The sequence below is a fragment of the Furipterus horrens genome, unplaced genomic scaffold, assembly GCF_987537825.1.
Source record: "Furipterus horrens unplaced genomic scaffold, mFurHor1.1.pri manual_scaffold_1, whole genome shotgun sequence".
NCBI lineage: Eukaryota > Metazoa > Chordata > Mammalia > Chiroptera > Furipteridae > Furipterus > Furipterus horrens.
This window is the reverse complement of record NW_028327171.1, coordinates 46,532,033-46,549,658: the sequence shown is the minus strand read 5'-3', so window position 1 is coordinate 46,549,658 and position 17,626 is coordinate 46,532,033. Positions and strand designations below refer to the sequence as shown.

The 17,626-nt window shown below is 38.5% G+C and overlaps 1 protein-coding gene across 5 annotated transcripts in view; it reads left to right on the top strand.

Annotated features, from left to right (window-relative positions):
* The first annotated feature begins 319 nt into the window (after positions 1–319).
* Positions 320–17,626, top strand: part of IGF2BP2 (insulin like growth factor 2 mRNA binding protein 2) — a 142,183-nt gene continuing 124,876 nt past the window's right edge. For 4 of the 5 annotated variants that reach the window (XM_090275121.1, XM_090275109.1, XM_090275114.1 and 1 more), the window contains exons 1-2: positions 320–567; positions 2,090–2,150. In XM_090275121.1, the coding sequence (XP_090131247.1) occupies positions 390–567; positions 2,090–2,150 (239 nt within the window). In that variant the 5' untranslated portion in view covers positions 320–389. Of the gene's footprint in view, positions 568–1,562; positions 1,666–2,089; positions 2,151–17,626 lie in introns of those variants that run through there. The other variant, XM_090275116.1, reaches the window with a different exon arrangement.

Here is a 17,626-nt window from a genome sequence, read left to right as displayed (position 1 = left end):
CTCGGCTGCGCACACGCCGGTACAAACTCTCACACAGACACAAGCGGGGTGCGCTGCCGCCGCCCGCCGCTGCTCCTCCTCCCGCCACCGCCTTGAGAGGGAGAGGGAGGCAGAGAGAGCGCTTTGTCCGTGCGCCGCCGCCCGGCCCGGGACTCTGCCCCGAGGAGGGAGCCGCGCTGAGTCCCCGCCTCCGCCTATGCCTCTGCCCCCGGGCGGGCCGGGCGGCCGCGGTGGGGGGAGCCAGGCTGAGGGTGGGGGTGGGTGGCGGGCGGGCGGAGGGCGGGGAGGGGGGGCGGAGGAGGAGGAGGAGGAGAGACGAGGGCAGCAGCGGAGGCGAGGAGCGCCGGGTACCGGGCCGGGGGAGCCGCGGGCTCTCGGGGAAGACACGGATGATGAACAAGCTTTACATCGGGAACCTGAGCCCAGCAGTCACCGCCGACGACCTCCGGCAGCTCTTCGGGGACAGGAAGCTGCCCCTGGTGGGACAGGTCCTGCTCAAGTCCGGCTACGCCTTCGTGGACTACCCCGACCAGAACTGGGCCATCCGCGCCATCGAGACCCTCTCGGGTGAGCACTCAGCGCTGTCCCCCTCCCCCCCCCTCTCCTAGCTCACGCCGGGACGGCGCCCGGAGGGAGGCCGAGCCCCGCGGGTGGCGCCCGGTGGGGGCTCCCATGCCCGCATGCTCACTTCCACGCACCAGACCCTCAACTCTGACCGCTGCTCCCCTCCCCCCACAGGTTGGGATTCGCCCCTTGCCCGCGGAGCCGCAGCCCTGGGGCGACCCCTGTGCGGCTCCGAGGGTCCCCGAGGCTCGCTCTCTCTCTGGGAGCAGCCTTGTTCCCCTGGCTCTCCGAGCTGTTCTCCAGAGTTCCCCCACCCCCATCCTTAGAGAGCCCCATCTCCCCTCTTCATTGACCTTCTTGTTACCCCCTTTGTCAGGGACCCCCCCAAATCCTGCATCTCCTCTCTTGATCAAACCTTATCTCTTACCGCGCCTCGTGCCCAGGACCTCTCGCCCTCTGGCGTCCCCAGAGCCGCACTCTCCTTTCGGGCCCCCTCCCCACCTAGCCTCGCGGTCCCCCACTTTAGGCACCCCCTCGGCGCCACCCTGATGTTCCCCTCTGAGGTTTCGAGGCTCCCCAGACCCCATCCCCTGCACGACGGCACATCTCTGTCGGTCCTCTCCTGAACCTCAGTTCCTTATCGCTCGTCTCTCAAGCGCTCCTATTTTTCTCTGAATTTTTTGTCCGATTTTATTGAGAAGAACTCGAGGCTGGGGGCTTTCCGCCGCCTGTCCCCCCGCCTCCCGCTCGGCCAGAAGCACCTTTTTACGAGGTGCCCTGTCTCAACTCGGTGGGGGCCCGGGCTGAGAACCGGGAAAGAGGAGACCGGGGGGGCCCCGCGAGCGCGCTTGAGCCCAGACGGGAGACGGAGAGCGACACACACACCCGCGCGCGCGTGCGCGCGCACTCACCAACTCTCCCTCTCGCACACGCAGCGCCTTGAGCCGCGCTCGCCCCCAGACCACGAGCCTGCGTCCCCCGAACCCCGGCCGGGCCGGAGCCCCTTCCCCACCAGCGCGCGAAGTGGGGGAGGGGCGGCAGTGAGGCCAAGGTGACACCCAGAAGCCCGTGGGGACTAGGCTCTCGCAGCAGCGGATCCCGGTGGGCTTCTGAGCGTCTTCTAAGGACTGCAGGGAGGAGAGATCAGGGAGGGGAGCGCAGCCGAGTCTTCGGGACCCAGGTTAGCGGAATGGAGAGGTGGGGGCTGAGAGAAGCGGGGCCGCGCCAGCCCTGCAGATTGAGTTTCAAATGAGCTCATCCTTTCAAATTGGCGCCGCTCTTTATTAAATTTGTTTTTCCGGTAATGCCACCCACAGCTATACCTGGGGTCGGATCCGGGCTCACACCTTTTCTTTTCCACTTCGTCCTGACTGGGAACCAAGTTTGCCCAGTTGGAGCCGAGTAGGATACCCCTTGAGGGCACCCGAAGGCGGAGCCCGAGCGTGGAGTTCAGTGCGTGCCCCTCCTAGACCCCCGCAGGTTTCATACAAGGAATGTTCTGAGTGCTTTAATTTCTCTTTTAAAGGTAAAGTGGAATTGCATGGGAAAATCATGGAAGTTGATTACTCAGTCTCTAAAAAGCTCAGGTAAATATATTTTGCTTAGTTATTTTGTGATTGGGTTTACGTTATAAGTAAAATAATACACTCAGTTTTTTTTAAATGTGCTTTTGTAGTTTTGTAAAAAGGCTTTTGTTTGTTTTGTTAGTGGAGATAACAGTTTAGAAAGTTACATTTTTTTACTTTCATTATATAAGGTGTTTACTGGTCTTGAAAAATAATTGGTGCCTTATCGTGGGTGGAGGGTCGAACACTAGCTGTGTTAAATTCGCAGGGACTTGAACTTGTTTATCAAAACTTGCCTCCCACCTCTACCCCCAGCACAATGGCAACAAATGCTTGTCAAGACTTCCTGTGAGATGTTGAGAGTAAATATTTACTGTGTCAGCTAAATTGCTTAACTAAACTTGGCGATTAATTAGTTTTCTTTTTTAGATAGCTTAATGTTGAATGATAAAATAATTTAGTAAAGGGTCAATATTTTGCATAGCACTCTAAAGAAAGTGGGCTGTTCGGTTTGGATGGCAGTTAAAAGCCAGACATTTTTAGTCACTGAGACTGCTGAAGATAGCTTCTGAGCGTTTTGTTGTTGCTGTTGCTTATAAGGTATGTTTGAGGCTGAACAGATATCACTGTGAAATCTATAGTTATATTTAAGTGCACTGTTGGTAATAAAGGAGTAAAAAGCTTTGTGGAGGTTGGAATTCTGTGAATTGCTTACATGGGAAGTACCTGTAGGTGAGGAGAGAATGAAGGAGAACATCTTTGTTTTAAAGTTTATTGTGGACTTTAAATTTGGGCCCTTTATTACTCACTATAGATTTTTTCCTCCTATGTTTGTAACTTAGTTTATATTCCCATTCACTTACGTTTCTTCACCATTAGTCATTAAGGAGCTAAATTGAAGAGAGATTAAGTGAAGTCTGATTTACCACCTTTAAAATCTCTGATATGCAATGTAACCACTTACATGATTTTTGCCAGGGTTTGAATAAATTTTAAAACAAACTACCCAAATTTAATAAATACTTAGATATTTTGTTAAAAGGTTTTTAAAAATTGTGTGCACATTTATGGATACGTTTTAAGTAAGTAACAGAGTATCATGTTTGCAAATGATTCTGTGGCATATCAGAAAACAATACCTTTTAAAAAAGAGGTAAAAGTTATGATTTGCAGTTTCATGTGTAATATTAAGCTAGTTCTCTAGGAAAAGATGTAATGTGTAACTGATTCATTTTTCAACTAAATATTCAAATTTGTATACTTTTTAAATTTTTTTATTTGAGAAATCTAAGTTGTAGCTTTCTGACAAGTATGTTTTAAATTTAAACTATTAATCTTACGATTGAAAATTTGAATATATTTAACAAAGTTTGAAAGAACACCCCCCACACACACACACAAGAAAGAAAGAAAAAAAGGAAAGAAAGAAAACCACCCAAAGATATTTGATGGGCTATGTTTCTACAAATATCTAATTCTATTGGCTATATAGCTGTTTTGAGTCTTTTATTTGGGTTACAATTAGTAAAAATCACTGCTATTTTAACTTTGGTGAGTCAGTGTCTCCTTTCATGTTGCAATATAAGTGAAATAATGGTTTATCTAAAGTTATTAACATCTCTTAAAACTTCTCACAAACATACTACATTTTTGTTCAAAAGGCAGAGGATATTTGCTGTTAGCTGGAGTGTCATTTAATTAATTTTGTGGTGTTTAAGAGTTCAGAATTCAGAGCATATCCCAAATTTTTAGTATTAATGAAATGAAGAGCAATCTAGGACTTATACAGCCCTATCAGTACATGATTTCTTTGATATGAAATACCTCGGAGGCAGATTAAAATGTGCCGTGCATGATTCACTACACTAAAGATGTCTGACACACCAAATGTATGTATAAGCTGTTGCTGTAGGGGGTTGCATCATTTCTGATTGGATGGTTTTAATCTCTTTTCCCTTCCTTTATTAGTTTAAAATGCAGAAATTAGTTACTTGCACTGCAGGCTAAAGGAGAGATAGCTAATGAGTGTTGTGTGCTGAGCTCAGATTCCTGGGATGAAGCAGCTTTATGTTCTCATGTACAGGGCACTACCACGGTGGTGGCTTTCAAAAAGCAGGGCACTGTGACATTTGAAACCAAAGCTTTTATGCTACATGGTGACTATTTCGGTGTTCATTTGTTGCATTTCTATGAAAATTAACAAATTAGGAGTAAATCTGCCAGCGTGCAGTCAGTTCTATATGCGGTTTTTGTGTTAATTGAAGTGAAAATGTGAAGAAAACAATTCATCTTCATTGCTTGCTTACTTAAATAATCATTCAACTGAGGGCTCATTTTCTTTATATTGTTCTGATTTCTTTGTGTTCTCAAGAATCAATTTTAATATCTACATTCCAAATAGATTTTTAAAAACTATTGATACTTTGGGAGGAGATGTTTTATCTTAAGTTATGAAATTATTGCCATGCCATTTGCTCACAAATGGGATCTTTTGTTAGGTTATCATTTCTAGCATCGTTTTATATGTCCTGTTATAGTAGATAGACTAGATACCATTATTTTCTCAGGTCAGTCAGCAATAGGAAACTTTTTGCCATATGTGTTTTATTCATATTAAATCCAAATTATTATAATGTAAACCATGTACAGACCATCTATTTTCTTACTTCCTAAGTTGGTTTCAGGCTCTGTTGAATAAAAATCTTTGGATCTTTTTCCCGTATTCATATTTCTTGGTAGTGTATATGAAACAAAGATTTCTTAAAGAGAAACAAATTGGTAAGGTCTTTAAAGTTCTGTTGAAAGTTGTGGAAATTTCCTTGATAGAAATTTCTCTTTTGATGTTGATGAGAGTTTAGTTTTGTATGTGTGTAGTTATGTATATATACACATGTGTACACATACACACACTTTGTAAATTGTTTTGAGCAGAGACATGAATGTGCTTTGTAACTAAAGTTGAATGATTCTGTGAGAAACAAAATTTTGAAAAATGCAATTTCAGCCCACTTCTAGGAAGTAACTAAATGGTGCTTAGACATGCTTTCACTGAGATGGTGTGAATACTATGAGGGAGTGTAGGAAAAAGCTATGAATTTGTCTTTCATGACTTAAAAATCAGTAATTGTGTTCTCTCCAATGCAAATGAATTTGGTCTCCTATAGGAATGTTAAAGAAAACAGTATCTCAATTGTGTTTTGCTTGTATGTACTACATTGTGTATAGTTGAATTAAATACCAAAAAGGAGAAAAAAACAACAACCCACCCAACCTCAAGCCTTCCCTGCAACAAAGCCTTTTGCTACATCAATTTTTAGTTTTGTAGCAACAGAAAAGACTTTAAGAGGTTAAAATCATGATAGTCTCTGATATGAAGAATTTGTTGAATTAGAAATTAATACCTGGTTTTAATTATATAGGTTCCATGTATGGATATACCATATATTAAGGTAAAATTTATATTCAACTGTCAGGTTACTTTTGATTTGGCTTTGAGTTGGATGTTTAGTTTCCCATTTTAAATAAGAGTAATAATTTTTTTCATGTGGTTCCAGGTAATGTCAGAGAGAATTATGCATTTTTGTGACCTTTAAGAGATAAATATTAAAATTAAAATAGAAGCAATAAAGAAAAAATTACTTGATAATTCAAGTAATGGCACAGGCTTAAAATTCCACTTTATGTTTTTAAATGACTGGTTATTTGATGTTGTTACATTATTTAGTTAAATATTAAAAACCATTGAAATTACAAATAAAAATAGATTTTATATACTGCCTTATTTTTCAATTTTCTAAGTTCATATCAATTTTAAACTGTATTACAGCAATTTATACAAGTATTGAATGACTAAACACCTAAACATTAATTCTAAAAGGTGATTTGGTGGGATGTAATACATTTGCCAAATTGTGTTTTGAACAATAATAATTTTTTTGTAATTATGCCTGTGTGTAATATTACAGTAAAGGATGGTGTCAGAGTTGTTTTTATGTTATTCCGATATTATCATTTATATAGAGAAGAGAGAAGATTAGTAATATTTGTTCAACACCTTTTACACATAATGATCTAAAGAATAATATATTATCCAAGAAGAAAAATTTTTAAAGAACATTGAAAAATGTATAACTAATTGTATATCAAAATTAATGTTTCACTATTGTTTTGAGTAAATGTTTATTTTTATGGAGATTGCTCTGATTTTTAAGTTGGGGGATGTAAATAATGTTGAAATGTGCGTAAAAGGAAAGCAACTTGGGCATATTTATTAAAAATTTAAAAAGCTATGAAAGTCAGATTTCTATAGGAACTATTTATACATATTTGATACTTTTCAACTTTATAAATATTTGCTGTCGACTGCTGAATCAACTCTTCTAAGTCTGCTAATGAAATCCTCAGAAGTAGATGAGCAGTTGGTCAGCGTTGTTAGAGGATCTTACTTGAGCTAAGTGTGTCATCTCTGACTCAGTGGGGTGTATGCACAGGAGGTGTGCGTGTGTGTGTTCTGTGGGGGATGACAGTAGTTTCAGACAGATGGTGTCAAGAGGGAAGAGGAGGAAATCTTTAATTGAGCAACAACTGCTCTGGATTTTAGTCCCTAAAAGGCAAATGAAAATCAATAGATGTTTGAATTTTGTGGCAAAGGGAATCAAATCCGATGATATTTGCTTTGAGTGATGCATAACTTGTAGGAGGTTAACCTTGTGGAAGCCAGGGCACCAGCATTTTCGTGGCTTCTTAAGTGAGCATGCTGCTGGCAGACCCATTAAATGCAAAATTTACTCCTTTTTCCTGTCCTCTCACTGATAGCATTAGCCAAATGAGCCTGTGAAGGCTCTGATGGTCTGTGAGCCATTTTTTAAGTGTTAGAAAATTCAAGATTTGAATATGCATTTTTATTTAGAAATTCTATACTGGGGAAGGCAATACATTATTTCGCAAAACAAAAGTACTCTGAGAAAATCAATTTCATTAGAAGAAGCATTGTATTAATGGTTCCTTTGGAGATGTTAAAGTTAAGTAATAAATTTCAAAAGCATTTTTAAAAATTCTATTTCAGTAACACCAAAGTGTCTTCAGTGTTCTCTTTGGTGTTAAAGAAGAGTGGTGGAGCTTGATGGAGCTTGACGAAACCAATTTTCTAAAACTTGTAGTTAAAAGCGTATCTCTCCAAAGTTATGATTAATTTCTTAATTCGAGGGATGACACTGTTCTGTTTAATAAAACATCCCAAGTAATTTATTAGTCAGTGTTTATACTTTTTATACTTAAATTCAAGTTCACATTAGTTTGGGTAGTCATTTAAAATACTGTCATTGAAGGACTCACAATAGCAGGTAAATAAGAAACATCTACCAGTTAACAGTCTTTCTTCCCATTATCACCATTAAAATTAAAAAAAAAACTTTTACTTTATAATTTGACTTCATGCTTACAGACTTGTAATTTTCATTTGGTGGCATGGACTGTATGGGTTCTATTTTGGGCAGCAAAATTGCAGAGTGCTCAAAGCATTATTTTTAAAGTTTTACTTTTCCTGTTTCAATGATGGACTTTAGTCTGGTCTTTCTATAAAATAGTGAAGAAGAATTATTTTCTTTTGCAGAAAGGTTTTCTTGCTTTGGGTTCCAAAGAGGAGGGGGACTGTAATAACTGTTTCTTTAGTTTGGTTTAAGTTTAATGGCATATTGAGGTGTAGAGTAAGTAGACCAGAGAAAATGAATGCTTTTGCATTAATAGCAGACAGTGAAGTCCAAAAGCTCAGCAGCTGTCCATCATTTAATGGGCAAGTGTCTAGTTCTCACTAAATAATAAGCTTGCAGTTTTGAGATACATTTTGTTTGTTCCTGGATTTCCTGGTTATTTATCTGTTCTTCATTTTATTTCTTAAAATATGAACATTTAGAATTTTCCCATTCTGTTTACTATCAAGAACATTTCATAAAACAGCTATTTTAATTAGTCAAGTAAATGAAAATTAAGAATTCTGATACATGTTTTAGACTTTCTAATACTTACCTATATTATAAAAAATGCTGTACCTAATGACCAGGAAAATAAGTATGGGATCATTGCAATAAGAGTGATATTTTCAGTTTTTCTTATTAGCATATAAATAATGTGTACAAACGAGTGAGAATTTGCCTTAGGGGGAAGCTTGGATTTTTAAATTCTGTTTTAAATGTGATCAGAAAGGTTGTTTCTTGATTCCATGTGTTGGTGGATAAATGGTAGCATTATCTCAGGGAGACAGATGTATTTTTATGTACACGCTGCATCTTACGTTTATTTATATAGAACTAATGATGTCATAACCTTTCTCAGATATTATTTCATCTATTTCAAATAATATGTGACGATGGGACAATTAATATTACCCTCTTTTTTTTTTTTTCAGATGAGGAAACTCATTCTCAGAGAAATTAAATAATTTGCCTAAGGCCACATGGCCATTAAGTAGTAAAAGTAGGGCTAGAACTTGGTCTTCTAAGTTTCAGTTGTGTTTCACCTACATTTACGTTTTTTTAAATTAAAGAAATCATCTGAAAGTGTTGTTAGGTTCAAAGGCTACTATTCAAGAGTTATGAAAATATGGAAATAGGTTTGTTTGTGAATGACCCTTTGCAACAATCTTATTCTTGAATCAATCTGCATGATCTGTACTTTGTTACAGTTTTTTAGAAAAAAGTAATTGGAAACAGAGGTAACTTAAAAGTTACCAGCAGCATCACCTACTCCCATCACCATGCTTGCCCTGAGAAGTTGCAGGACGTGCCTAAGTAAGCAGGTTGGATTTCGTTTTTACATCGCTTTTTTTCAGGGTTACATTCCTTGTGTTATGAAATAGAACATTGCCAAGAAAGACGTTTCTTTCAACACCTGAGCCCTATAGATCACACAGGTAGCCCTTGTAAATGGAAGTAAAAGAAAGTCTAGGGTCATTCTTCAGAGGTTTCATCCAACCCATTCCCGAAGGGTAGAGCTGTGTTTTGCCTTAAGTTTTCCTGGTGGCTACCAGGTCTTTCCCCAGATTTGATGTCTCTCTCTGCTTCACTCTGTATAGAACATAGCCTTTGGCATTTCCTGTGGAGATGGAATGAGTATTAGTAAGGATAGTATTCATAATGTTTTCTCAGAGTTCTTCATTAATTAATGATAGAACCACTTAAAAACATATATAGTAAATAAGCATGTGAAGTATGTTCCATTTCCCCTTAATTGTGAATTTTCTCTGTATTCTTTTGTTTCCTTTAAATTTTGTGTACGCTATTATTTATGGTAGGGGTGAGGGAAGGGAGGAGGGAATTATCAAGGAAAAAGTAAGTGAACGAAGATTATTTCTAATGCCCCAGGCATTTCATTTCTTTAACTTCCTACATTTCAGAGTATTGCATGTTCTGTGGATTCTAACTCAGAAGATGGGGAAAAGGAAGAGTAGTAACTGATGTGCTGGGCATGGCACTAGGCCTGCTACATCTTTTATCCTCACAACAGCCTGGAGAGATCTGTATTTCATCCCTTTTACAGATAGGACTGTAAGGCTTCAAACTCCAAAACCACTACTTCCACCTGAACAAACCTGCTTTTGAGAAGCAGTGGTCTATTACCCTGGCTGTCCACCTAATTTGCATACAGTAGCAGCACCCTAGCAGTGAAGGAGGAAGTTTGCTCATGTGTACATAGAGTAACTTTGTATATTTTTTCTAACTCCCATAAGAGATGAAATTTACATGTATACTATCTATATGCGGAGGAAAATAAGGCACTGACGTTTAGTACATTTTTAATACAGTGTAATGGAAAGACAACTAAAAGTGTTAGTCATAATTTGAAGAAGCTTTTTTAAAGCAGTCCTATAGTAGAAGCTTTAGTAATTACATAAAGTTAAGAAAGTGTTTTTAAAAAAATCAGTGTGGCTGAAAGTGAAGTGTGAGAAACATATGCAGTGTGGGGGGTAGGGTCTGTATTTGTGCTTTTGGCTCAGATATTTGTTTTTTAACTCCTGAAAAAACAAACAAACAAACAAGCTTTTTTGTTTAGGACCTAGAATGATGCACAAAGTTTGGCATGCTTTCATTTTTATCTGTGTATTTTAAAACTGTCTAGGGTTTGGAGAAGGAAAATAGGGGATTCTTGCAAGTTGCCTTTTATATTGTGGTTCATCTTATTAACATTAGAAAAATTTAAACCTTTTTCACACGTGAAAAAGTCAGTGACAGCACAAGTGGAAAGATTTATGTTCTTTTTGACATAATAGTTAAACATAATGCATTCATGACTTTAATTAGTAAATAGGACTTAAAATACAATATTACCAATGAAATGAGATATACAAGAGTTTTGCTTCTAAGTATAGAGGTGGTGCTTTTTGGTAAGAACATAATTTTATGAAATTTATTATGAGGTTAAAAATAATGGCTTTTCTCAGTCAAGAACCTCTAACAGAGCTTAAAATATTATCAGAAAAGACATCCTTGTTACCGTGTTATATTTTCTCTTTGCTCTTTCTCTTCAAAAAATGAAGTGAAAATTATTTAATTGGTGATTCTGTGAACAGATTAACCTCAAACCAATTCATGAAATAAAGGGTAATTTGAAAAGCTCATCTAAGGATAGGCTGTTTACTTTTTTTGTATACCAAGGAGACCTTTTACCTCACTCAGTCCCTCTGATCTTTGAGATTTTAACAATGCATATTTGAAAAACATGTTTTTCTTTGTCATTGTATGGATAAGGTTTTGGAGTAAAATGTTTATGCATTTTTATTTGAGTCAGAGGTAGATGATGAAACAGCTTAACACTGAAAAAATTCAGTTTAGCCTCTTCAATTATTTAGGAAGGAAGTAACAAACAAATGAAAGGAGAAAGGAGGAGGGGAAGGAGAAAAGGAGGGAGAGAGGGAAGGGGAATGGAAAGGAGGGAGGGATGGAGGGAGGGAGATGAGGCAGGTGGCCATAGAAGCAGTAGGTGACTGACTGAACTGTGTCATGTAGCTCGTGCCTTCTTGCTCTTTAATTCCAGAGCACATGTGAGAGACTGGTACTCACTGATGGTGTGTAGAAGCCCGTCAGTAATTCCAGTGGTGGTGGCAGGACTGGGAATCTCACACAAGTTGTTCTTTTCTTTGATGTCAAAAAACTCCAGGAGTATGTGGCTGGCCTGCCCCACAAAAGGTTTTGCACTTCTTTCTATGAGGCCCTACACTGGCCACTTCCCTCTCTGTTATTCTCCTTCCCCTTTGTAGTTGGACGGTGGCAGGACAGGGCTCGAAGGTGCCTGGTGTACAGGCCTGCCTGCACCCCGTGCCCCCTTGCTGGCTGAGTTTGGGGGGGCTGGGAGGCTTGTGTGTGCTTGCTCAATGTGTTGGAATGTATGGTTTCTGTGGCGTACAGTCACTCTGCATGCGAAGCAGACATGCGTTCCTCGATGGTTGTGGGGTTGAACGTCATAGGTTTTTGAGAATGATTGAAAATTTGGGAAGGATTTTCCCAGTGCTGGAGGGCTTTTGTCCCCCCTGCAGTGCAGTTTGTATTTATTCTTTGTGAAGGGAAAACAGATCTTTTTCTTTCTTTTTTTAATCATTGAAGGATAGGAAAAAAAAATGGATGCATAAATAATCTGGCCTCTTTCTCCTGGATCCAGCTGTACTCTATTTCCCTTTCTCTTCAAACTGATAGTGATGTCTTCAAATCATGGACACTGAATTTGTAAATTAAGCTTTTTAAAACTCCCCAAGTTGTGTCCTTGTTAAAGATGATGAAATGGAGGCTCTTTAGAAGCCAAGCTTTAAGCTCAGATATTTAAAAATGTAGCACTTAGTCTCCCATTTAAGGACTAGAGAACAAACTACTAGTTGATTAATGTACTTGAAATTTTTTGTTAACATTTTTTTTAAATTTACATTTTATTATTTTTTACAAAAGATTTGGGATGACAAAGGTGCTAGTGGCTGACGACAGGGGTTTTAGTTTTATAAAGAAGATATGTTTAAAGTGGGCTTTGTTTTAAGGGTTATTAAGGGCTGAGAACAGGTTGTTGGTTCTAATATAATTCTTTATACATCTTAAGAGGTTTGCCAGGGAAAAGTTAGCTCTTTGGTTCATTGATTTTTGTATTAATGGTTTGTATTAATGGTGTCTACTTCAACAGTGATTTCAAAACAATAATTTTGATACTAAAAATGATTTATGGCTTTAGTTCATATATAACAATTATGGTCGAGGTGTTGATATCTGCCTTAAAATTTTCCAGGCTAAAATTCTTTTATTCCTCGTGGCAGTGCTTTTGACGATATATTCCACAAAGCCTTAGGATTCTGAGGAGATGCCAGATTTATGGGAAGAGAGAGTGGATGTATGCCCAGGGGGATCCTGGCTTCTTACCCATCTTCAATCAGAAGATAGCCGCATTCATTGCTGTTTTATATATTGGAGTTTGGTCTAGTATTTGGGGTTTGCTGCTTTAAAACATAGTTTGAAACTATTACTCCTACAGTACGTAATTCTAGGCCTTGAGTCCATTTCCTGACTGGCCTTTTAGCAGATCCAAAGCTTGCTCTTGAGGAAAGTTTAGACCCTGCCTCTGTTACTTCTGAATCTACTTGCTTCAGAATGGCCTTCCATCTCCTGTGACTTTCACTTTAGAAATAAATGTTTGCTTTGCCAGCTACATGCCAGACTACTAAATCTATGAATTTTTTCTACAATCAACAGCGCAGAATATTTAACCCTCAGGAACTTTCCAGGGAACTCCTTGGCCAGTGATTGTACTCCAGCTCTTGCCAGAGCCATTGAGTCAACTGCCTTTGAAGAGTGATGGCACCTATGTTGAAGTTTCACAGGGATTATCTTCAAAATATTTTCAACTGGTTATTACGGATGCCCAGCACATCAGAAGGGATGTGAGCCATTGTACTCTTAACACACACCTGTTCAGTATCAGTCAGTCCCACGTGCATGATTCTTGTTCAAAAACTATATTCTCTCAGTGATTTCTTAACCTATAACCAAGGACTTTTGGGGCCAGCCCTTAAATTTGTTGGACTTTGGCTTTTATATTGTTTGAAGAGCCTCCTGGGTGGTTCTGACAGAGGAAGAGAGAAAAAGAGAGAAAGAGGAAATGAATGACAATGGATGAATATGAATGAGAATGAATATGAATAAATCTCCCCTCTTTGCTCTGCTGCATGCTCCTGATGCTCCTGTGTACTCCACTCTGGCTTCCTGCAGACTGGTCTTCAGTGACTGATAATTTCATATTGTGGACCCAAGTTCTGTAGTAAGACTGTTCTAAGAGACCACCATGTATTTACAGGGGTCTACACTCAGGTGCCTGCAGATTACATAAGTGGTGGTCAGAGGGTTCTGTGGAGTATAGGAGGGGGTAGCTGTCAGTCAGCTCCAGCCAACTATTGCCAGGTGGAAATGTAGGGTCAGTGTTCCAAATCTGATTTTTCAAGAGAAGCCAAAACTTAAAAGAGTTCTGATGTTAAATATTGGCAACAATTCAAAAAATTTTAGAGATAACTGTGAGGGTCAAAGAAGATAGCTATGGGTTGAATCTGGCCCATGGGTTGCCAGTTTGCAGTCTCTGCCACATGGAAGTGCATCTTCTAAAAAATATTGTTGAAAACACTCTCCATTATGTTTAGTGTCGCTTCTGCTTAAGGCTTTTCTGTGCGTGAGAGGGAAAAGTCCTCTTGATGAACTGGATAAACTGGTATGTCTCTTATCTAATGATGATAGCTGTTTGGAAGCTCAAAATTAAAATCAGGTCTCAGCTGCAGCAACCATCCTTAGTCTAGTTTTCTGGAATAATTATTTTCTCCACTATAAAGTGCCCTATAGCTTTATCTTTATGTAATGATCTTACTGTGTCTTTGTTATATTAAGCCATCTAAAATCCTTTTGTAAATATAGAATGTACATTTACTGAATATGCGACAGTCTTATAAGTGTATGTGTATAGTATTAATATTTTGTAATAGTATGTTCATGAGAAAAAAGCCTCTATTTTCATATAAGTGGAGGAGCATGTTTCCACGTCAACCTAAATTACTCCTTCTCCAATTAAACAATGGGTCAACAACTATAGATATTTTAAAAACCATTTCCTAAGAAAATATGATCTCATATATCCAACCAACATTTAAAAAAAAGAAGAACTTGAATTCTGCCTATAAATCAACATCTGATATAAGACAGGTAGCTTTAAAAGCATAGAATGTACTTGGGAAATTCAGTGGTGAAAAACTGCTTTTTAAACATGTTTGAAAAGTGTTTTGGTTACTGTTGTACGTTCTTGTATTTAAGTTGAGGAAATTGAAGGACATATAGATTTCACTTCTAGGCTTTGGGTTCAGTAAATGCTTATTAAGGCCAAACTAAATGAAAACCGCCAGTTCCCTTTGAGATCTTAAAAACCAAAAACAAAACTACTGTGATGGTTGGAATTAACATTTAAAAAATTCATATCTTTGTCCTATAACTTACATGCAGAATGAAATAGCTCATTAGTATCCACTATAAGCACATGCCTGCAGACTGAAAGTTAGCAAGTCGTCTTTGGTAAGGCATAATAGAGTGGCATACAGGAGTGTAGGAATCCAGGTTTTCATCTGGCTCCCCTCATATGTGATGAATCTAAATGGTTATTAGTTCCACAAAAATAGCCAACTCTATTCTTTGGACTTGTGCGCCTTGAATAGTAGACCTAGCTGCTCATTAAATATTTTTGGATGAATTAAAATTAAAGCCATAATAAGATAACATTCATAATTTACTTTTATGTTTTCCCTCCTTTTTTCTTTTTTTCTTTTCAAATTGGGCAGGGGGTGAGGGGAACATTAGTTCAAAGATTTTACTCTTTTGTGAATGGGTTTTTTCAACCTTGTTATTAAACCTTTGGCCTAAGGGGAATAAAGCCTTCATGGGCATGTTGGGAATGTTGGGAATGAAGGCTCTTTAAAACCCAAGATGGCCACAAAGAGTGGTTGCACGGGGCTGCAAAATGAATTTAGAAAGCAGAGATTCGAATTTGGTGGAACCAGAATAGGTTTTGTAAATCAGTCATTTTTAAAAATTTAAGTAAGGGCAGGTTAATCTTAGATGCAGTATGATTACATGAAAATATAATTTTTCCTGTAGCTATTTCTCTCTTGAACCCAAATTGCCTTAAAAATCAGGGAATCACAGCAGAAAAACCTACTTGAAATAAACAAAAACAGCTATCCTTTTACTGGAAGATAATAGGTGGATGCAAGAATCAAACTCAAGGTGTGTTTTTACATAGTAAATTAAATATGATCAGTTTGAGCAGACAGCATTGGTAGTTGTTGTAAAAAGAAATGCAAGTGCGAAAATGACAGGATTTACCAGTGGCTAAGATAATTTATAACCAATGAAGTGTGACTGAGAGGAAGTGTTAATTGCAAAGCAAGTCAAATGTTTTGTATTAGTAATCTATAGCTGCGTACTAATTTACCCCCAAACAGCCATTTAAAACAGCAAGCATTTATTACCTCACACATTTTCTGAGACTCAGGAATGCAGCAGTAGTTTAGCTGCATTGTTCTAGCTCAGCATTTTTATGAAATGCAGTCAAGTGGCCAGCTGAGTCTGCAGTCATCTGAAGGCTCAGCTGGGGTTGGAAAATCTGCCGCTACCAGGCTTGCTCAGGTGGTTACTGGCAGGCCTCAGCTTCTCTCTCTGGCTCTTGACTGGAGATCCCATTTCCTCACATGTGGGCCTCACCATAGGTCAGCAGGTACTCCCGAGTGGGTAATCCTGGTGAGCATGACCCACTCTGCCTTCTATGACCTAGTCACTGAGTTGCACATCGGCATTTCCGCCTTATTTTATTTCTTAGACGTGAGACATTCAGTGGGAAGGGATTAGTCAAAAGGTGGATACCAGGAGGATGGGGATCATTGGGAGCCATGTAGGGTTTAATTAAATCAGTCAGGAAAAGTCAGCAAATCAAAGAGACTTGGTTAATTTGGGGCTTATACTGAAAAGAAAAATCTTATAGTAATGTTTATTATCAGACCATTTGGAGTAAAACTGGAATTCCTTATAAAACAATAGTAATAACAATTACGGATTACCAAATTCTTTTCTAATCCTTATTTAATTTTCACAACAACTTGTAGGGTAAGGAAGGCAGATACTACTATCCTCATTTCACAGATTAGGGAACTGAGGCCCAGATTGTTCAAAGTCCTTACAGGGTCACATATTTGCCATTTAACCTGAGTTCCATTTTTCTTTTTCTTGTTCACTTCTTTCAGTTCTTTCCCCTAAAGAATGATTTCAGTTACTTCCCCTTTTATAAAACACAGTTAAATTTTTTATCTTTCAGCCTTATCTGAAAGGGCTGGGTTTTTTAATGCCTCATGAAAAAGTTAGAAGATTGCTCTTGTTGTATCAATAAAGATGTTGTCACTTTTCTGCGAGCAGCAAGAGCCCTTTTTGCTATTTTTGTAACTGGGTGAGGTCTGATTTCTCCAGAATTCTGTTATACTGTGGTTAGCAGTGTTCTACAAGCGGAAAATATATTTACTTTTCTTTAAAATCACTGGTTTTCCAAGAAATATGCTATTTAGTACATCTTTTCTCAGGCAAAATGCAGTAGTCACTTTGATATCAGACAAGGTGAATTTTTTTCCCACATTAAAAATGTAAAAACATTAGGCCCTCAGACCTTTATTATATACATTTATTTATTGAAGACATTTGATGGCATTTTGTATTGTTTTTGATGTTAGGCATTTCCATGTTGATGTTTAATGATTCATTCTGTATGAGCATTTTGCCAGACTTACAAATCTCTCAACTTTTTTGTCTATAGAATGTCCTAAATTACTTTGACTTAAGTCAAGTACAGTATTTTAATAGTCATGTCTTAAAATTTTTATTGAATCTCAGTGCATACTTTACTTGCATTACATATTCCCATCACCCATTTAACCTTTTCTCTTAAAGGTCTTGATAACATGATAGTTAGGGAAGTGAAAAGTTACTTTGCTTGTTTCTTTTTGAACATGTATAGATGAGGCTTATAGAATGTTACACTCTGTTAGGGGAGTACCTGCTCTTTAAGAAAGATAGATGCTTTTTATGTTACTTAAACACTGGGGTAAATATAATATTAAAGTTTTTTCTACAGTTTATATATTCTTGTCAGAGTGTATCCTGAATGATCCTGCTCCCACCCCTTTCCCTTTTTGTATGCTCAGAGTAGATTGTTGACCTCTTGATAGTTAAAAATTTTGATCTGTTTTTTTTCACAAAACAGTCAAATGATTATATTTCATTTTCTTAAGTAGTTAAATTTGCCTCTTATGATATTGTGTATATTGATTCCTTTGTTGAAAAAGTACCCCTCCCCCTTTTAAAAGGTAAATTCCAGTTCTATTCTGTTACACTTAGAATTAATATTTCAGTGAGCTATAATCTTGATTCAATTTGGGTTTCCAGTGCCCTTGAAATGCA